Consider the following 21,730-nt stretch of genomic DNA (forward strand, 5'->3'; position numbering starts at 1 on the left):
AAAAATGAGAAGACCAATGGGATACCAAAAGCTTTATTTTGGAAAAAAAAATACTTATAAATATGTCAGAAAACTATTATAGTATTAAAAATTACAAAAAAGGCTTACAAAGAACAGAGGAGTGGCAAAGTGATTGAAACAGACTGGGAGCATCTCTGCTATGAAGACTTTTATTTTTAGAAAAGGATTTTAACAATGTATTTGCAAGTAAGCCATCCATCACTGTGATAAGTATTTCCACCCATCCAGCAGTGTGCAAGTCAAGTTTTACTGGTTTCAGGGACGGAAACAATACTTGTACATCAACACAGCATTTCTATTGGTTAAGAGTATGTGATGTGCGTTAATGTCTGCGGCTACAACTCCTTACAGGTCGGTTAGGTCAATGAGTTGCGGATTGTTTGCATATTTGTAACCCAAATCCAATCGATCGAACATCTGTCAGTGGATCTACGATTTGTCACATTCAAAAAGAGAACAAAACATTCATCACCAATCACCATTTTGTAACGTTTCTTTTTACTGCAGCTCTCCAAATATTGAGCAACATTTCATAACAGTTCCGCTCAACTGTGAGGTTGAGTATTGGCAGTTACTTTAAACTTCCTTTTCCCTTTTTAAACCAAAGATAATAACAATAAAGAAAATCACAGACACCTGTGAGACACTGTCAACAGTTCTTAAGTCTCCCATCACCCATAAATCCATTGATTGAAATCAGACTTGTGCTACCCAAAGGAGCCTGACCTCACGACGGAGCTGTGGAGGAAAATGACTGATACTGATCCCGACTGTGTGCCTGTCAAGAATGATGGTCTGGGGCAAAAAGAAGGAAGGGACTTAAGTGAGCATTTGAGAAACAGAGAGCATCTACCAGCGAGTGCCATGCATGCAATACTGCAAAGTCAGATGTGTGTTTGTGTAAAGAGATACCAGCAGGTCTTTTGATACTGAAAATCCAAAACAGTTGAATTTTCTATCTACCAGCATGCAGCAAGAAAACAAGCCTTTCACATTTGTTTTATTCTTGAAATGTCCCCGCCGGTGGCCACTGTGTGAAGTCAAAGAGAATCATTTAGTCCTAACCTTGAAGGAGGCTTTTCTGTGTGCCGTTAAATCCGTTCTGCTGTTCTTCCCCATTTAGTGCAGGAGACCCTGCTGAGAAAGATGAAACAAAAACGCATTTTAAAGTGAAATGTGATAAATCCCACATTTTCTTTTCCCATAGAGTGGTGCAGTAATGAGTCGTCACAATGGAATATAGTTAGCATTTCAGCGCTTTCTGGGCCCTCATCTCGATGTCATTTTTAGATCATATAAGAGAATAACAAGACTACCAACGCCATCACGGCGAACATGAGTCTGCCTTTCGCTTAGTGGCGGTGACGTGAAGTTGTGCGACTGTAATGTTTGTTTATAGTGTCGTTGGCTGATTACTACATTTACACTTCCATTATAACAAAAGTGGTGTCAATATGTGGGAATGATCCTGCCTCACTAAATGTGTAGGTATCAAACATTTATTTTCTGCAATATTCAAAAATCCAATGGATAAATCCCAGTTTTATTCTTAAAAAAGGAGCGCTTAGATCCAGTCAGCCTTAAAAATACATCACTCAACACAACGTCAGAAACGAGACAACAATATATTCCCTAAATCAAATCTGCAAAATGTATTTTAATAGTCCTTACCCCATCCGTTAGTAACCACGTCCCGGCTGCAGATCTCATTGGCCAGCCTCTCGAAGTACTCTGGCAGGTCGGCATACTCGTCTCCATAGGAGATGACCTTGATGCCCTTGTCGAGCATGTTGTCACGCAGCTTCTTGAACTCGCCCACGTCCTCTCGTCGTACGAGCATGAAGTGTTCCAGGTCCGACTTGTGTTTCACGGCCTCCAGGAACAGAGCCTGGAAGGTGGTGTCGTCCACTGTGCGCCCGCAGCCCAGAAACACAAAGGATTTGGTCTCATACAGCTTCTGGATCTCACGCTGTTGAGACCAGCGGTAGTATTTTATTATTACACTTACGCAAAAGCTACCATTGCAAAAACATGAAAGTATGCAGACAGAAGCAATTTTGGTCATTTACGCTTCATGTACTTAGTGGGAAACATTACCTATAGAGTAGTGTTCATTTCGTTGACTAAAACTATGACGAAATATGTTCGTCAACGACCTTTTTTTCCATGACTAAAACGAGACGATGACGAGACGGCACCGACGGCAGTAAACAATAACTAACGAAATCAACATGCAATATCGTTGACGAAAAGTGACGAGACGAAAATGTAGTTTACTAAATAAAAACTATGCCAAAATCTCTCTTTACCTTCGTTGACGAAACGAAATATTATCAAAGATAACGTTACATTTCTGATCAGTCAGTTTTTCTCCCAGCAGTTCCATTTCCGGTGCTGCGGCTGGGCAGCAGCTGTGTGTCTGTGGTGCGCGCGGCGGTACATTTGAATTACACCAGGCAGCCGCACAATGTGAACTGTCAGGAAGACTCGAGTCTAACTCACCTTATTAACCAACAGGGCTTGGTCGCAGGGGGGGGCCCCCTGAAAATGGCTGTTGATCGTAAAGCAATATCGAACGAGACCACTTAATGTTATTACATGGCACACGAGTTTAGCTTTAGCAACTTTAGCGGTGGTGATGTGAAGCCATGCAACCTGTAGTTTGTTTATAGCCTACCGTTTTTTTTTGCTTTTGTCGATTGTATTAATGCTTCAAAAACCATAGTAGTGGTGTTAATATTTTGAAATCGACTTTTTGAAAAGAATATGTAAGTTTCATAAACGTTGTTACCACAGAGCTTATTTTCTGGTTTAATCTAAAAAGCCAATAGAAAATTCCAATGTCTTTTTGTAGAGGGAGCCCTTGCTCCTTACTTTCTGGCTCGGCCTACATCAACACATCATCCCTGCAGCACTCTACAGTGAACACTTTCAGATCTCACCATAACTTCAGTGTTCCTCAGTACATTCTGGTAGCCTGCAGGGTGCAGCACGATACCACTGGGGTTTGTGTAAACACCGTGGATATGCAGAACACTTAACCTCCGTTTCTCCTGAGCCCACTCCAACACCTAGACACACAAGCACACACACACAAACACACACTTAACAGTCCATTGCACTCAATCCTGTTCTGGCTGGGAGTAAAATCACTGAACAGCAGTTAGAGGATATTAGCCCTGATGGAGAGGAGGCATAAATACCAGGACTGAGAGGCAAAGCAAACATGTGTCTCAGAAGCCTCCAACCAACTCTTGCCCATTTGTGTTTTGTATAACAAAAAAAAAAAACTCTAATGAGCTGGGAGGTCAATTTCATCATCGAATGATTGGCTTTTGGCAGAGAAACTTGTCCGAAGTGGAACAAACCGGTTTATTTTGACAAACACAAAAAGCAAATATTGGTCGATCTATAAAATTGAACAGCAGCTGATAAATGGTTAGAACTTTAACCTTCCTCCACCTGTCAGAGATAAAAAGGCTGTTTCAGGTCAAAGGATCAACTCTTCTTCAAAACTTCATTTAAGTAATGTTTTTGTTTTGTTTTTGACTGTGCAAGTGATTCCAACCACATGTACCTGTCACTTTCTACTTGGGATTTCATTTAAAATAATCAGCTAAATCTAAATAAACAAACTCCCAAAGTCTGAGCATAACATAAGCACCTTGCTTTAGTGACCTTTGCACTCATTTGAAAAAGCTGATCAAGATCAATCAATGGCTGATCACGATGGGAAACTGTTTACCTTCTTCTCGTCTGTCAGGTCCAGAGACTCCAGCTTCGTACCCTGGTGGGCTGCGTAGATCTCCAACAGGTTGTCGAAGTTAGTGGTGAGCACCAGCGCCCCGCTCTCCATCAACTGCAGCACCGAGCGCAGTAGATGCTTCCCTGCGTGCTCCATCTTACACTCCAAATCGTCAAACACCTCGTAAAGACAGTCCTTGAAGAACGTGGATCGTACATTCCCTGTTCTCTGTATGAAAAACAAGACAGGAAATGCAGGGATTAATTAGGTTGTGTGCCGGGGTACTGCACAAGGAACATGGATTGCTTTTTGTTTGTAGAAAAGGAAGAAAATGGGAGCATAGAGAACCGTAGTGACGCGTCCTAAAACCCGGAAGTAAGTTAGCATTTTTTCCTTCGATAAAAAGCAATGCAATTTCTCCATAGGATTTTGGAAAATAGCTCCAAATAAGGTCTGTGTTTGACACAAATTGAAGAGACAGATCACGTTTTGTTCTACAACATGTAGGAGCAAACACAATATCTGTGGCTTAAAGCCCACCTCTGCTCCGCGCCGTCCTTTAGATGAGCCTGGTCAGATTTAATAAAAGGAGTTCAAAACACCGGCATAAAAGTTATAACAATAATCTGATTTTAATACAGTAAAAAACACAATACGAAATAGGGTTCCCCGGGCTCCCCGCTCTACTGCCGTGCGATACAGATATCGGCACCAGCCAGTCAGAAACAGGGGGCATTTTGCGTGAAGAAACAACAGTATATATGGACATATTTGGGGCGGAGATGTGTGTCGGCTCTTCCGTCCCATTTTACTCCTAAGCGAATCAGAGAGTTCGTGGGGAGGAGTTTGGGTCGGTTGCTCACTCCCCTAGGTGTTCTTACTGGTTGGATTCACTTTGGGTCGGGCCCAATGCAGCGAATCAGAGTGCTGGGAAAAAGTATTTCTCTTCTGAACAGAGCGTGAAAGCCTCGGAACTCTACAAGGTCAGAATCACTTTTTATCTTATATCTGGGTTAACTCCTTTACTTTCCCAGGGAAGGTTTCACACAAACTATTCTTTTAAAACAATCAAACATTGTACACAGATATATTGGTATCAAACATTGTACACAGATATATTGGTGCTTGGGATTATATTGGCCCCAGAAAGAACCTTGAAAAAGAACGTGTGTGTGTTAGTGAGGGGAAGTGTATGTGTGTGTGTGCTGATAAGCGGAGGCGTATGTGTGTGTTGCTGATATCTGGGTCAAGGAGTTTATGTGTGTGTGCTGCATGGAGACAAGACGTGTATGTGTGTGTGTGTCTGCTGATGGGAGGAAGTGTATGTGTGTGTCAGGGTCTCTGGGTCATGGAGTGTAAGTAAGAAGGTTTATATATATATATAGGATTACTTTAAAACAGTCCCAAATAATACATGTTCACTTCAATACAGTTCAAGATAATGCCTGTTTACTTTAATACAGTTTAGAACAATATCTGGGTGCTTTAAACATTAAATCCATCAGCAGTGACCCCGCTGGTGATTTTTGAAGAGTTTACGTGTCTGAAAAATGATGGTTGTTAACAAGTGGCTGAATAGGACTACAGAAGTTGTCCAGGCCGTTTTACGTCATTACACCGAACACGTAAACACTCCCGCTAAGTTTGTTTGCCCTGTTCTGCTTGAAAGCATGTACCTGCCTCCTGCAGACTGTTAAAACAAACACTTCAACTTGTACCATTTACAATCTGTATGTTTGAATATGGATCTTAAGTCGGCGTGACGTTGAAGCAGCGACCCTGCTGTAGTTCCTTCATAGCATAACGTTAGCATTTTGCTTCTGGCGACTAGATTTATGCTTCGAAAATTATAAAAGTAGCATAGACATGTGGATATTATCCGGCTGAACAAAACGTGATCCGTCTCTTAAATATGTCTCAACCACAGACCTTATTTCGAGCTATTTTCCAAAATCCTATGGAGACATTGCATTGCGTTTTTGACGAAGGAACCGGAAGGAGTTTACATCCGGGTTTTAGGACGCGTCACTGCGGTTCTCTATTAATTGAGTTTTTAGCAGGGTTACAGCTACATCGTAGTTATTTTATGAGAAGTACATGTATACATTTGTCGAGTGTGCAAGCTGTTTTGTAGTTTGAAAATACAGGGATAAGATGTGATATAACTGAAGAAAGATACCTTGACAAATAGGTTTCACGGTGCGTTTTGATACGCAATGAAAACAAGACTTTATACAGAGCAAGATGTACTCGAGACAAACAGCCACACTGACTGTCTACCTCCTTAATCTCGATGATCAATTCTCCACTAAGCTCCTTTAAACAGCCCCACACGCAGTACGACAACGCAGCACTGTGATCGAGAAGGAGAACTCGTGCAATGAAAAAAAGACATTGATCCTTGGGGCACAGATACTGATGCTAAAGTGCACATGGCTCTGAAGTATTTTGCTGTAAGGTATGACAGCGTTCCTACACCAACCACTGTCTTCTCACACAAGAAAACAATGTACTAAGTGTTCACACATACCCATTGATTTGTGAGGTCTTAACTCAAGAACGGACAAACATCTGAACTCCCAAGATGGAAATATAGATGAAAACCTTAAGATTCTGTGTGAACTGTCCTATGGTACCGACTGAAAATCAAGACCTCTGCAAACTCTTCTCATAAAACAATCTTTAAAAAGGAAACAAAAAAGAGAATAAAATGTTATGTTGACATGTCATTTTTTATTCCTCATATTATAAAAACGTGTTTGAACTCTAGCATACATTTTTTGTTTGAGTGGGCCCTACGAGGAACTAAAGCCCCGACTCAGTGTTTGACATGTTCATATTCAGGAAATGGCATGCTAAACATGTTTGAACCTGATCCAAATGACTGCCTGGAAAAACACATATAAATACCAGTCGGCAAGTGTCAAATTGCAAAGATATCAAGCATGCTTTCACAAACCTACAACAAGCAGCCTTTTAATAGGATTGGACTCTTGAGTAGAGTGTTATACCATGTGACCTGACCACGTGTGTCTTATAAATAATCATTTTAGGCCAGTTTGAGCAACAGCTGATTGAGTGTCTGTTGTTGAGCTGCTTCTAAACTGGGTGGAACCACAGAATAATAACACTAGAGAAATGAAATAACAAATTAAAGCCACAGTAGTGTAACTTCCCCTTAAAGACAGACGGAGAGCAGATGTTTTAATGGTTAAAGAACCAATTGAATCTCCTATCTCGATGTACTTCACTTAAACATGTTTACTAGTTGACTCGTAAAGTCATGTAAACCTGCTCGTAGTTATTTGATTTTCACCCAGACCCCCCCCCCCCTTTGAACTGCCACAGGTGCTAACTCAAGTGTGAGCCTGTTTTTCAAAATATCTACTCAAGTGCAACCATGTCCTGTACAAACACACCATATCCCTCTGATCCTGTCCACAGCTCTTCAAGTAGCATCTCAAACATCACCCGAGCCTGATAAGAGATTATAGGCTGGGTCTAAACCTCACCTTTACCTGGCAGAGCCAACAAAAAGAGGCACAGAGACAGGCAGCTAAGAATAGCACAGTAGTGTGGAGGTGCAGGGACTAAGGTAATCCAAGCACAAGGAAATGCTCCAGTGACTTTCAGAGATTACAGCTCTAATGGGCTAACCAGCGGGAGTCCTTTCCACAGGAAGAAGCTCATTATGCACATCTAGTGTCTACAGAACCCGCCCTAATCACTGTGTCCTTGGACTGACTCAAGACTTATGCAATAACCAAGTGAAATGCAAGTAAACAACTCTGGTTTTTCAATATTTATGTAAGTGTGACAGCCGTAACATGTGCTGACTTTTCCCACTGGACGTCCCATCACACAGTGATACAAAGACTCGATCTTATTCCACAGACCTCCTCTCACCATGATAGTTGAAATGGAAAAAATAAACCGTTAACAGACGATCAAATGCCTCCTCCACTTAACCCTGCGGAAATAACAGTTCGCATTTCTGGCCTGAATCAATCAAATAAACTTGTCAACAAAGTTGTTATTAGGCTTTTATTTGCCAAGGTCAATCATTTGAGGGGATTTACAAGAAAATAAACTAGTTTTCACTTCAGATTAGCCTCATTATCTGAAACATGATAATCCCTCTGAAACACAATTCCATGAAAAGTGGGTTAAACTCTCCCAGCGGTAAATAGAATTCACCTAGACTAAAAGGCAAGTCTCTCACACATTCATATGCATGTCATAGTTTATATAAAATAAGTGAATTTTATCATTAACTCAGGTCTAGTGATATATTTGCAGAAGTGTTAAGTGACTGGAATCACTACTAAATGAAAGCTTTAGCGCAAGTTCAATAAGGAAGACCTAACACGAGTCACTTACACGTCACTCTATGGCTCCCTTCCCCCCTCACTAAATACGAGGGCGTCACCCCTCAGCAGCCAATCGCTGCACAGGCTAAATTCCTTAAATGCCTGCTCTTCCTCCCTGTCAGTTGTCATTGCAGATGATCACACGCAACCCGCCTCCACCCCTCTCGCCTCCAGTCTCCTTCAGGACAAAGCTAAACCTTCCTCCTTCAGACCGGTCTCACCTACTCATCACCACCACCAGTGTCTAGACCCCGGGGATTTCATCGGAGCGGTGCTTTCCCTCCTGAATGATTATCCTGCAAACCGGGGCCTAATCGCCAAACACCATTACATTCTCCTGTTGTATTATCATGGCAATCATTTCATTCATATGACGTGTAAACAATAAATATGTAATTCTTACATCACGTCTCTCCGGTTTGAACTCATGTAATCTTCCGTATTTCACCTTATCCTGCCTGTTTGGGTGTTGCTTTAAGTCTGTCTGAATGGAAAATCTGTGCTGGTTCACATTAGTCTATGCTTGTTGTTGTTCCCTCAGCATGCCGGATCCTGCTGACTATAGCAAACCGCGTTGGCCTGGTGTCTGCACGACTGTGGATCGAAATAAACACGATGGATAAAGCCATAAAAGCACTGCTTGTTCCCTTTGTGACAACAGGCGGAGGGAAGAAACAAAGCGCGTTTTATCAATGTCAATGGTGCGATGAGACATGACTAACACAGGAGGCCAACTGTAATAAGGCTCCCATCTGCCAGCCTGCTCCAGACCTCACCAGCAAACAGGTAGACATCCGAGTAATATGGAAGAGATATGTTATGACACCACGAACAGGACAGGAACAAAGTCAACAAGAGGAACATTTGTAAAAGTTGACACACTCTCTCTAAACACAGTTTGGGGAAGTCGTTTTTATTATGTAGGCTTCGGTTTGCTGTTGACACTCCAACATAAGTGGCTATACTTCCCATGTCACCCTATAATTGTAGTTGTCTGCATTACACCCTAGAACTCTTGGTGTGATGAACTTCTGGTTTAAAGTTAATGTTTTAAAATTATTTCTATGAAAAGGGGATCAAGATTTGATGGTGCATATAAAGCCATTTTACTGCTGTAAACCTTAAAGGTGGGGTATGTAATTTATTTCAGAAACACTTTGTTATATTCCATGGAATGCTCTTAACATCCCGATAGCAATGAATATATTAAATGCTTTGACAATAAATACATAAAACATTTTCATCTGTGGAAGCCGTAGCGCTGTAAAAAGCACGACCAATCATCTGAGCCGGCCCGGCTAAAATAACTGGATGGCCTACCTGCCTGTCAGCCTTCCATCTGTGCACAAACTTATCTCTTGCCCTCATTGGTCATGTGCACGTTCGTGTGTGTTGGAGGAGGGGCTCTGTGAGGAAGTGGCAGATTTTTTCCGGTTGTGTATTTTCAAATTCTAGCACACTCGAGCTGGTTTCTCCAAAATGACCTACCCCACCTTTAACTAGGGTTGTTATTATTCCTACACCAATAATATATTAAAATAATAATAATACAAGCCTGTTCATTGCATGCGCAGTGCATGACATTAAGGATTTTGGGAGATGGCCCTGTGGGCCATCTAAGCTAATTTACAGATGGCCCTGAGCCCAATAGAGATTGCCCTGAAAAATGCGCGCGGACGAAATGACGCACAAAGGTTTGGGGCGCCTCCCTCTAGAAAATGTAGATGTTTGCAGGTCTTAGATGCTGTCTGGTGCATTCTCTAGACTGAATGATAAGATGAACCACCACAATATTATATTGTACAATTTCAATTTTATTCTTCATTTCACTTGTTTGTTTGTGTTTGCTCGCTTGCATGCCCTGCATAGCTATAAGAAATACTTAAGTTGTTGGTCAAGACACTTTCCATCTGATGAAGGCAAATGCCTTCCCAGATGTAAAAAAGTAGAAAACATTACATTCAGTTATTAATGCCAAAACAAACATTATTTACACTATTATGGCCCCTGTTAAAAATGTTTGTAATGTTATCTACTGTAAGTTGGTCGAACTAATGCCTTCTCATCCGGAAGCTGACCGAGAAGACAGCGAAGCACACAACACGACGACGTCAGAGTTCCCGTTAGCCGGCAAATCTAAATCTCTTCGGTCAAAATAATTTCCCTTTAGCGCAATACAATATAATAATAATTCAGTTGCGCCACTTATGTGACAGACAAGAATAGTCAATTCTAATGTCTAACACTTAATGTGGAGAAAGAGATGTCCTGTATGGGTTGATTGTGCGGTGATCTGTTGGTAATGCCTCGGGGTTCCGATGGGCATGTAAACAAATGCATAATGCTGCGCTATACTTTGTGGCCTCACCCGGTTGCATAGCGACGGTTATTGTTTAGGTGTCTTTTAATAAGCAGGTAGTCCTATCATTAGCTAGAACTAGCTGGATCTGATCGATATGGACATAAACGCGAGTGAAGTCTAATCTGGCGGGAGAGAGAGATCAGCTGCTGCTGACGAGTCGACACGCAGCTCTGCATGATCACCTGCAGCGGTGAGCGGACAAAACACACACTTCAGGTTAGAATATCACACGTAGCTATTTTAATTACCTCTCAAACTACCTAAACTAGTTATAGATATGTTTAGTTTTACTGTCGGGTCACTCATTACTGGATCCGCGAGCTGCATGATACTGGCATAATAGATTGCCCGATCGGGCAACCAGCAGGTGAGGCTTCATTGCCCGAGCTAAATACTAGATGGCCCCGGGCCATCAGGCAGTCGTTAATGTCGAGCCCTGATGCGATTGAAGAAAAGTCTCGCACACAGGCCTCGTGTCCTTAGCTAAACTGTAGATGTTTTAATGAGATAAGGTATATTATCTCTTGCCATGGAAGTTTAAACAAAATGTGCCTTGCTGAGGATATGACAGTGATGTAAGAGTGTCTACTGTGTGTTTCTACATATGGGACAGGGTAGTGTAGAGTCTTACCGGTGAGAGTTTCTGGATGAGGTCATGGGCCACATGGACCAAATTCTTGTCTTCCTGCATGTGCTTCTGGAAGCGCCGGCTCTCCTCCTCCTCTAGTAGGTCAAAGTCATTGGCAGCATCGAGCAGGGCCTGGATGAGGCCTTTCCAGGACCGGAGAGCAGGAACCTGAGGGGCCACAGCAGAGCTCACCCCTGTGCCGATCACCAAGACGAGCTCTGGCGCCCGCTTGGTCTTCAGGCTGGGAAGCAGTTTCCTTTGAGGAAGGCAAGCATTTAATGCTGATGGTGCTTCGCAAATCCTTCCGCACAGCATTAAATAAACAATTTTTAAGCAGAGTTACAAGATGTGTGAAATTAAAACCCTTCAGTATGTAGAAGTGGTTTAAAAAAACAATTGTTTAACCAACCCCGCAGACAAAACTGATGCACGAGTCATGGGCAGAGTGCAGCTGTATCCAAAGCAGAACCTGAGCTTACCTGGGCTTTTTTGCATTGGAGTCTGCATCCTGAGAATCAGCTGCAGGTCGCTTCTCACTTTTCACTGCAACAACGGAAGCCATTCAGGTCCTGTAACAGAAGCAGGTTGAACCACATGTAAACTCTACATACAGCATGCATGTGTTGCTTTATTGTCATGTGTGCCGCTTGCCTCTTAACTAAACGTATCGTATTGGAATCATGTCGTAAAGGACATTTTAATTCACATATCCATGCCAGTTTTTAAGTGTCATGGTAAAAGATAACAGTGCTTCCTTATGATCTACATTACATCGTCATCATTTCGCAAACAGGAAATCATTTATAAATGTTCTCCTTCCAGGAAAAAATGACTGTAAACACACACGCCTTTTTAAAGCCTCAAGGATCTTTCTTAGGACATCAACACCACCGCCAAATTTAAATGTACAGCAAATTATTTATTTGAATAAAACTAATATTTGAATGGACCCAAGCCAGTGGAAGAACAGACCACTCTGAACTTGTATTAAGACTGCCAGGTATTCACTTTAAGATGCAATTTCCCTCTTTTGGTGTGTATGAATTGTATGTTGCACTGTGTATGGGGAGTTTTATTTTATTCCCATTACATGTATATTTAATGGACAATACAAATATCCTGAATCTGAAAACAGCATGTATGATGCTGATAAGACATGCTAGGCTACGTTAAAGATACAACCTACAGAAAATGCTAAAAGTTAGCATCAAGTTTTGATGAATACATTAACACATAACATCGTCATCATTTCTGCAAACAGGAAATCATTTATAAATGTCCTCCTGGCGAACACCGTGCCTAATGCTGATGACACATGTTTTAGGCTATATCAAAAGATACAACCGACATTAAAGCTATTGTTTCTTAAACTGTGAAAGCCAATGGGATATTACCACATTTGCAACATATGCAAAAAGTTAGCGTTAGTAGGTCAACAAGTTAATGTTTTAATGCAAACCTTAACAGGTGAGGAAATAAAAAGTTGCAGTTCCCAAGACAAGGCTTAACAAAACGTAACTTCAGAATCTAACTGAACATGAGGTTACTTACCTTGATGTAGGTTGTGTTAAGCTAATGCCCAGTGTTTATTTGAGGCGTTCAAATGCTTTAATTGTCGTCAGCGAAAGTTGAGTCAGTAATGTGAGCCACGTTGAATAGCTTACATGCATGAATTTGAGTACGTGCCTTTTAGCTTGGTTTGATGTCGATGCTAACCTGTTGATAACCGCGTTAGATAACTGGTACGATATGAACAGACAAAGAGAAGCCGTTAACTAACAACTAGCATTGAGCTAACGTGTGTTTTTTAAGCTAAGTTAGCTAACGTTACATCCGAAGTTGTCAAGATCCCGAAACCATCTCCCTTTCACTTGCCATTCTGTTAAAGCAGCATATATCCGGTGTTGATCAATCGTTTAAACTTAAAGTAATTCGGTTAATTTCCCCCCGAGTTACTGTAAACACTTGAAATGCTCTCAAGTTTACCGGCTGCTGCTACAGTGACGATCTATGTTTAAGTTTAGCGGAGCTGCTGGAGTCACCGCCTGCGGTCTTATGAAGCCTTCATGGCCTGTACGAATAACTGAGTTTAGCTTTTTGTCTTGGTGTTGCTCTTGCTGCAGCCTGCAGGGTGGGAAAAAGACCACATCAAAGCATACTTGTATCAGTAAAACTTCATTAAAATATCAGTTATGTGACAGAAAGAGACGCGATTTCCATGCAATGTATGTGAAGATTACGCTTATCTCAGGACATTTTGCTTGTAAACGTGATGCAGTTTGTAAATATAGCATTCCTTTGTGTTATTTATATCCACGCGTTCATTTACATATTATAGTTTTAGAACTCATTCTTGCATTACACCTTTATGTTGTACTTCGTTTACCTTACTATGTATTTACAACGTCAAAGCTACGAAGAGCAGATTTAGAAAGAGCACTTGAACGCAGCAAAACCAGACAACAATTTACAGTACATCATACTGTGAGCACAGTGTTTACAACATAAACCTACTTTGCTACTCTAATAACGTATTGTGCAGATTAAAACCCTTGAATACAGTGGCATGTTACTTTGCACTTTCTAGAACACAGGTGTTACATCCAGAAATCTGCAGAATCAAATGTGTAATGTCTGTCTTTGGGTTAGCCCAATTATTGTACAATTGATACATGAACAATAAGAAATAGTCAGGACATTCAGTAGTACACATGTTCATGTGTACTCATTGTATTTGGAAAAGGGGACTTTCATAACAATAATGAAATACATTCGTATGGAACAACTCATAACAGTTTTGAGGTTAAGTTAGCACATTTTACTACACCTAGCAGCAGCCCTTTTGGTGACCTGTTTTCCTCTGATACATTTATGTCTACCTTTCTCATGACTTATGCTTAACAATAACACGTCAGTGTCGACTACCACATGGAAACTGCTACAAGCCTGCCATCTCCTGTTGAAATTAAAAACTGCATTTTCTTTAAATGTAAATAATATATATAACCTCTCGAAAAATCCATACACCGGGTTGTTTGTTTTTCAAATGTTTAAAAAAAAATCCATTCAAGTATTTTCTAATACTTAGCAGATCTTAGCACTCCATAAATACTCGGAATTGGGTACAAATAGTCCATTATATGTGTGGGACAACCTTGTATGGTTAAGGTGCAGGTTGCCTGAGTTCACTTTCATCCTTTGCTTTGTAGACACTCCAATAATACAGAGCATGTAGAGTATTAGTTATGTTATTTAGCAGAAATGCTCTTTACTATCTACAAATAGAGCCCTTGGCAGCAATAGAGGGTTTAACCTTTATAACATAACTTTATGTTACAGCTCTTACCAGATGTGCAGCTATATTTCCAAGGTGTTAACACAAATAAACAGAGCTGTAGTGTGTATTCTGCACAGGATCCGAGTGGTGCGAAAGTATAATTCCCTGAAATCTTTACAGATGTGAGTTAGTAGAGTTATGAGGCAAAACTATTTTAAGTTAAATGGCAAGCAGTTTGCCAAAACTCAATTTCTGGAGGTAAGCAACACTTTAAACTAAACAATGAACATTTGGGTGGCTGGTAAATTAGGAAGTATAAAGACTAGATTTAGGGATGTAGAAGGTTAGTTTATGGTCACAGTTGGATGTGATAAATCAAAAGATGTATTAAATAACTACATAGTAATCTGTAAAACTGCCAGTGTGCAGCCTCAGAACATTAAAAGCCCACTCATATCTTCCTTTTTATTCAATTTATTTGAGGATCAATCAAAATTAACATTGTATGTTCGAAAACATTTGACATACGTCCCTCAAAATGCCAAATAAAACCTTTATTTATATTAGAGTGAGATGATCCACACACCTTCACCTGGTGAGTAAATAAGTTATAATTGTAGTGCAATACATATTGTGTAAAGGCATATTTAAAATGACAGCCCACATCAATGCATACTAGTTAGTATTAAATATCATTCAAATACATAACTGATTCAGCAAATACATTTTCAATCTACATATATCAATGTATTCCAATACACAATCAAACATTAAAAGGCATATTATTTGTCAATCATCGACATTCAAAAATATGTTTTCATTTAACAATGTTTTATCTCAAATCAACCAATAAAGAATATTACAGGTGTAAAGTCTCCTCATAAAAAGGCTCCATGTTCATTTGACAACAGGAGAAAAGGCAAAGTGGTCACATTTGATAACATTAACCAAAACTCTCTCACACACAAGAAGTAACAGGTTTATTTGCAAGAAACTTATAATAGGCTGTTTAAAAGGTGAGAAACCGAACCCAGAGCCCCTGTAGAGGTCAAATCCCTTAACGTAAGAAATTCTTACTTTTTGTTTCCCTTCTCCAAATGCATCAATCTTCAGTCATTTATCAGCATTTACCTGAAAGTTATACACCTTAATATGTCGTTTCTAGGCTGGCAGATCTGGAGCTGTGGTGTTTCACTTATTAGTTAATAATAAAGCTGCACGTTTAGAAACAGTCACCAACAGAGTCATGTTTCTGGTGTTAGCAGATGTCTAGCTAGATTTGAACCTGGTCTGATGACGGAAGTAAGTGATGGATGTTGAACTCTTTTAGGTGATCAGCGAACTGTAAAGTAATTTCCTCATACCAAAGAGAAATATGGCTTTAAGGGCACAAAGGATTAGCATAGGTCTGGCATCCAGCAGTGTGTTCATCCTCTCTCGGAGCCTGATATTAGAGTCGATGTAGAGCCAAAGGAAAAGGCAGAAGTTTTCAGAAATCACAGCGGCTCTAAACGGAGATAGAGCCCTCTCTAAAGTCGGTCTTCCCTATGAGAACATTGAGGAGTGTCGCCCTGCCCTCCCGGGTCTCCCTCTGAGCCTGTCTGATGATGTCGCTGAGCCTGTCCTCATCCTCACGCCCCACAAGGTAGCCCTTACCGCCGTAGCCATCTGCAACTGTATGATAATCTGTAAAACAGGAGAAGAAAATATCGTCGTCGGTTAATAGCTGCCCAGTTGTCATAAATACATTTATTTTATTCACAGTGTGGGATTTAACCTGTTCACATTAGTCACAAAGCATTCTTTACCTGTAAATGCAAGGCCACATGCAACGTTGCTGCCCAGTATGGGAACCTGCTCTCTGGCTATCTGACTCCAACATGCATCATTTCCCACCAAAGCTAGAACTGGTGTCTGCAAAATAAAATGTAAATGTAGATTAGGGGCAAACAATTAAAAACGGTGAGAATCTGTATCCGCTGACTGTGCTTGATTGACATCTACTTTATATATACATGTTATTGTTATTTTCTCTTTGAATTGCAAATTCTTACTTCTTATATTTTTATAAATATTTTAAATGCATTTAACTTTTGTTTTACTTCATTCTAAAATGGAACAACTCTTCTAGTATTGCACATTTATCATGGTTTAGTGAGTTGCTTATAAATATATAATGTGAATATATTAGTGATTTTACCTTGTGTCTAGTGAAGGTGTCAAACTCTGCAACACTGTACCCCAAGGAGCCGTCACCATACACTATCCACACCTGAGAAGCACACAGAGTAGCATGTTATTCACAAAGTGTGAAAATGGCTCATTAGATTATTAGACAAAGTACTAGAAATGACTGATTTAATATTTTACCTCAGATTCAGGTCGGCACAGTTTTGCCCCTAAGGCAAATCCTCCTCCAACACCCAGGGTCCCGAAGGCTCCTGCAGGGACAAGGAACAGTGGAGTGATGTCATTATGACTGCGAAGAAAGCGCAAGTAACACCAGAACATATTGCTGTAGTAAAGACATACTATTGTGACAACAAGCGCAGACCTGAGATTTGAACCTCTTTGTGTGTGACAAAAAAGCCAACAACTGAAATCAATAAGGTGACTTGAAATGATTGGTTCTTGTTCTATAGTCCTAAAACGAAATGCCCTCTCCTCCACTCACATTTTAAATAACCAAACATCAGTTGTTGATTTGCCAAAGAGATCTAACCTGGATCCAGCCACCGCATAGGTCCTCTTGGTCTCATTATGTAAGCAGCACTTCCAACAAAATCCCCCCCATCTGCAACAATGATGCTGTCCTCCGACATCAGCTCATCCACACAGTGGAGGACTTTCAAGGGATTTAAGTGGCGGTCGGTCTTCTCGTCAGCTTTAGCCCTGAAATAAAAGTACTCTAGTTTATGTGGAGAGATGATTTTGTAGTTACAGATTAGTAGTTGCATTCACATTAGAATTATTGATGAGATTTTCTTTGATTTCTTGTTGTTGAACATCAAATCAGGACATGTCATTTAATAATAGAACAGAGGTTTTCAAGAGATGTTTTAACATTGCATGATGACTCACTCACTCACAGAGAACAGGGATCATCACCTGTGCTCACCTGTTTTTATCCTCTTTGGTTACATCTCCTGCTTTGAGGCTCTGAGGCCATTCCTCTGGACAGCGATAGCCCTTTAGTCCTTTGGCAAGCTTCATTAGCAAAGAACCAGCATCACCTAAAATGGAGCAAAATGGACATTTAAGACTCTAACAGTTTAACTGATGTATTTGCCATTTGGTCCAAAGCTTCAGTATAAATTATTAGTAAGAGATGTGTGTTAAAAGTCACAAAGTGCTGGAATAATAAATGTCATACTGGGATTAGTGTTAGTAACACAGTTACCACAAATGAAGCCAGTGACGAAAATGTATTTTTTAATGGAAAATCCTTCATAGATCACCAGCTATCTGATGACACATTCGTTGTATAATGATGACGCATCACGGCAGCAGCGTGTGAACATACCCTGAATTGCCACAGTCGGTTTCCAGAACATATCTGAGTTTTTCAGCAGCTGCGATTTATCTCTGTTGACAGCGATGATCTTGCTGCGTCGGTTAAGAACTCTGCCGTAGCTCAGCCGGAAGTCACACACAGTGCCTGCAGACAAAACATTATTTTTCCAATCTTTTTTGCATTAATTAGTCAATGGGTCGCCTGTGGCTAAACTGACTGCCCACACAGGTCAGAGAACTTCCAGAGTTGGTTTACGTTTATTTTAGCAAGAAAAAGCTGTCATTCTGTTAAACCACAACTAATGCCACAAATCAGTTACCCCGGTTAGTTTACATTATTAAGTTAACCTGTTATTGCTATGTCAACATCTAGTAATTACATTTGAAGAGTGTGTGTCTGACCTGCTAAGAGCACCAGGTCAGCGTCCTTCAGAGCATCTCGTCTGTTCTGTCTGATGTGGATGGGACTGTCTCTACCCAGCATGCCCCGGGACATACCTCCGAGGAAGCAGGGGATGCCCAGGTCCTCCAAAGCCTTCCTATACAGCAGAAAAACATGAATTCCCAGATGAGCATTTCTAAGTAAATTTGTCAAAAAAGCCTTCAATGCTATTCTTTGACAGGAAAAGAAGGACACAGGATAGGAAAGTAGAGAAAGAGGGCGGGGGGGGTTCAACACATTGTGCTTTACCTGATGTCATCGGCTGGCGTTGGGGGGAGTGTTGCTTGGCTACCAAGCAAAATAACAGGTTTCTTGGCTCGACTCACTAACTCGATGCACTTTTGTACCTATTTGTAATAAGAGGGGGAAAAAACAACATTTTAACCTCAGAGTAAGCCATCTTATTACTGTACATAGTGAGAGAGATGACCAATACTGACTGATAGTGTGTATTTGTCTAAAACATGTTGTATCCCACCTTTACTGATAAGAGCAGTCTTACCTGATCGTCTGTGGCTTGTGGGATGTCAACAGGAAGTGGAGACACATCTCTTTTCTCCCAGGCTCCAGCAAAGAGGTTCAAGAGGTGGTTATTGAGGTACCTAACAAGAAATCAAACCATCATTGGTAATCATTTTATATACATTATTATTGCATGTTCCCCCTTTTTTTTTTACAGTTGAGATCAACATGAATCATGGGGAGGGAGAAAAGCAAAACAAAGTTTACGGTTGTTAAAGAAATTGAGGTCAAACCAACAACAATGACTGTAATGAAGTACGTGTTCTCAAGGAAACCCCACATGCTATAAACAATTGATCAATTCACCCATGAGGTTGCTAACTTTATTAATGTATTCTGAGAACTTCAAAATGTAGTTTCATGAAACTGTAAATGTATATGTCCCGGAAGTCAACTGGTCTTCTTTTCTCTATTGTATTTCTGAGTGTGTATATAAACTCCAGTAAATAGTAATGTACAGTGTAGATACGTGTACTGTATTGTATTGTATTGTACATACATACAAGACATGTTGATTACATACCATGTAACAATTTTGCCCATCAGGCCTTTGGGAGGGTTCTTAACACCAAACTCTTTGGACACAAGGTGGAAGGGATAGAGCGTGTCGATGGGGAACTCTATGAAAACAGGACCAGGAGTCCCCGACTGGGCGATGGCGAGGGCTTTCCTGATGGTGGGCACGATCTCCCTGATGTGCCTGATGGAGGCACAGAATTTACACAGCGGCTTGAAGAGAGACATCTGGTCGATATCTTGCAGCGCTCCTCTGCCCTGTCCCGCAGACACAGTGGATGGAGAGGTTACACACAGAGGTCAAATCGTTTAAAGAGCAAGGATAACACGGTTAGAGGACCATCATACCTGGAGTAGTGTACCAGCAGCTCCTCCCATGAGCAGCAAAGGAGATTCAGCCATCTGAGCATTCTTCACTGCTGTCACTGTGTTAGTGAGGCCTGGGCCAGCTGTCACTGCTGCAACACCAACAGTCCCTGTAGAAGAGACGATAAAGATAGGTTACAAGCAGCCCCTAAAAACACACATGCATGACTGATTCAAGGAAATAACTACACACTGAGCTAGCTATCTAAACGTATTTAATTCGTTTGGAATATCATGGCCCCAAACACTGGCACAATGAAATGTAATCCTGGCTAAATCTATGCACACTTGTGTTTGCAAAGTCAAATCTACTGCTGAGGGAAAGCCCTATTTACTTATTTTTTAATTTTTATTTTTTTATTTATTCTACTAAAATCATACAAAAACAAAAACGTATAATTCATACACACAAATGAACAAAATTAGTAGAAGCGGGAGGGCTACAATGCTAACAATACAATACAATACTTAGACATACCTTAACAAGGGCACCGCATGGCCAAGTCCTGTATTCTGCATAACTGCCAGTAACATGATATGAGCTCAAATAACACTAAGGTTCCAACATTTATCTCATTTCATAGCATACATCTGCACCTGAAAGCCTCGCCACAGCATCGGCAGCGAAGACAGCAGTGGCTTCGTGTCTGGTGTCCACAATGCGAATGCCCAGCTTCTCGCAAGCCACCAGGATAGGGGAGATGTGTCCACCGACGAGGGTGAACACGTACTTGACCCCGTGGGCGCGCAGCACCTCTGCCACGCTCTCGCCACCATGTCGTGGGCTCTTCGTCTCAGCCTGAGGTCAGAATCAGAAACAGGGTTATTGCCAAGTAGGCTAATATAAGAGGTAGCTATGAGCAGAATGTGCAACATTACGGGGGTTGTGCAGGACTCACAGTATTAAAATAAACAAGAAATTGTTAGCATTGTGTGCATTAATTGTGTTTTGTAATAGAGGTGATTAAGATAGGGAACATACTAAAAGTGAAGTTGGAGGAGATTAGTCGGATAATGCATGTCTGCTCACTGATTCAGCAGAAGGAACTATTTTGTAAAGTAGGGGGGAAAGCTCTAAGGGTGAGTTAATAGCCCATCTAAAGGTCATCTGTCACACTATCTCAGTGTTACTCCATCGGTCATTCATATTTTACAACCACTTGTGGCCTGCAGAGGTGAAGTGCCTCTGCCCTTTGTGCAATACCACTAACAACCTAGGTGTTGTGATAGCCTTTGTGCCAGAAAACCACAAAGCCGGTCAAAGTTTACATGAATAGAGGCCATTCACCTTTCACCTGTGACAGTTTACAGAATACAGATTAATTCAAAAGCCAGATAATACAGGTGTGTTCGCTATGACTCTGTCTCTTTCTGTCTCTCTACATGCATTTTATCTTAAAGCTGCCATGCATGTAGAGAAACAGAAAGAGGCAAATAAAAGCAATTTGTTTTATGATAACCATGTTGAATTTTGACAACCTACCTTGTGAAAGAGCTGGTAGAGTAAACCGAGTTTGTATGCTGCAAAAACAAGTCCACCCACAGCAATGCCCGCAGAGCACCAAAGAACGGTGCCAATGTTTGACTCCATGTCAGGATGCAGATGCAAACTAATATTTATATAAATAAAACTAAACTTAGCTTAACATATCCAACCCTACTCCTAACTGGTCCAGTTCAGCAGCTCAGCTCGGCTAGGCTAATGTACTGTGGAGCTGCTATTACAAACCACTATGCCACCATTTCGAAAGCCTTACATTCAATGTGAATAAAGCTAATATTAAGTCACAAATACAATGTTGTTATGGACATGGACTCTTCTGCTAGTTGAAATAACCGAGTGCTCTTCCTGCACACTGCTGTGCCAACACAGGAACACTGACGGATACATTTACAAATTAAGCTAGCCATAGGTATTTGGACTTCCTGCTAATAATTTCAAAATAAAACCAAAGGAAATGTCCAATA

The 21,730-nt window shown here is 40.9% G+C and overlaps 2 protein-coding genes across 7 annotated transcripts; both read right to left on the reverse strand.

Moving 5' to 3' along the window:
* Positions 1 to 20: 20 nt before the first annotated feature.
* On the reverse strand, positions 21 to 13,215 carry fam118b (family with sequence similarity 118 member B). 6 transcript variants are annotated; one of them, XM_034224667.1, is made up of 8 exons: positions 12,678 to 13,215; positions 11,606 to 11,695; positions 11,130 to 11,427; positions 3,767 to 3,994; positions 2,964 to 3,092; positions 1,693 to 1,990; positions 1,087 to 1,155; positions 21 to 816 (listed from the first exon to the last, which is right to left on the reverse strand). In XM_034224667.1, exons 2-8 carry the CDS (start codon positions 11,686 to 11,688, stop codon positions 803 to 805), a joined length of 1,119 nt encoding a protein of 372 aa, XP_034080558.1. In that variant the 5' UTR covers positions 11,689 to 11,695; positions 12,678 to 13,215; the 3' UTR covers positions 21 to 802. The 6 variants fall into 6 exon arrangements, with proteins under 6 accessions (XP_034080558.1, XP_034080557.1, XP_034080561.1 ...); XM_034224666.1 differs by having other exon boundaries at positions 1,087 to 1,158; positions 13,002 to 13,214; XM_034224670.1 differs by having other exon boundaries at positions 11,130 to 11,382; positions 12,678 to 13,214.
* A 1,646-nt stretch (positions 13,216 to 14,861) lies between these two features.
* On the reverse strand, positions 14,862 to 21,634 carry ilvbl (ilvB (bacterial acetolactate synthase)-like). Its single transcript, XM_034224636.1, has 14 exons — positions 21,246 to 21,634; positions 20,360 to 20,561; positions 19,745 to 19,872; positions 19,404 to 19,654; positions 18,861 to 18,960; positions 18,608 to 18,705; positions 18,319 to 18,455; positions 17,927 to 18,061; positions 17,522 to 17,636; positions 17,126 to 17,295; positions 16,774 to 16,844; positions 16,604 to 16,675; positions 16,212 to 16,317; positions 14,862 to 16,089 (listed from the first exon to the last, which is right to left on the reverse strand). The coding sequence occupies exons 1-14, from the start codon at positions 21,351 to 21,353 to the stop codon at positions 15,911 to 15,913; spliced, it is 1,872 nt and encodes a 623-aa protein (XP_034080527.1). The 5' UTR covers positions 21,354 to 21,634; the 3' UTR covers positions 14,862 to 15,910.
* Positions 21,635 to 21,730: the final 96 nt, after the last annotated feature.

This window comes from Gymnodraco acuticeps, unplaced genomic scaffold (assembly GCF_902827175.1).
Source record: "Gymnodraco acuticeps unplaced genomic scaffold, fGymAcu1.1, whole genome shotgun sequence".
In the NCBI taxonomy this organism is placed as follows: Eukaryota; Metazoa; Chordata; class Actinopteri; order Perciformes; family Bathydraconidae; genus Gymnodraco; species Gymnodraco acuticeps.

Bases quoted from the DNA above. Each gene is read 5' to 3' on its own strand.
- fam118b (XM_034224666.1), bottom strand. From the start codon at position 11,688: ATGGCTTCCGTTGTTGCAGTGAAAAGTGAGAAGCGACCTGCAGCTGAT. The intron at 11,428-11,605 runs GTAAGCTCAGGT...GCTGTGCGGAAG, and splicing joins TCCAATGCAAAAAAGCCCAG to GATTTGCGAAGCACCATCAG. The intron at 1,159-1,692 runs GTAAGGACTATT...CATCTTTCTCAG, and splicing joins CGTGGTTACTAACGGATGGG to CAGGGTCTCCTGCACTAAAT.
- ilvbl (XM_034224636.1), bottom strand. From the start codon at position 21,353: ATGGAGTCAAACATTGGCACCGTTCTTTGGTGCTCTGCGGGCATTGCT. The intron at 19,655-19,744 runs GTATGATGGTCC...TCTGCGGGACAG, and splicing joins CTGCTGGTACACTACTCCAG to GGCAGAGGAGCGCTGCAAGA. The intron at 17,296-17,521 runs GTGAGCACAGGT...CTTTTATTTCAG, and splicing joins ACCAAAGAGGATAAAAACAG to GGCTAAAGCTGACGAGAAGA.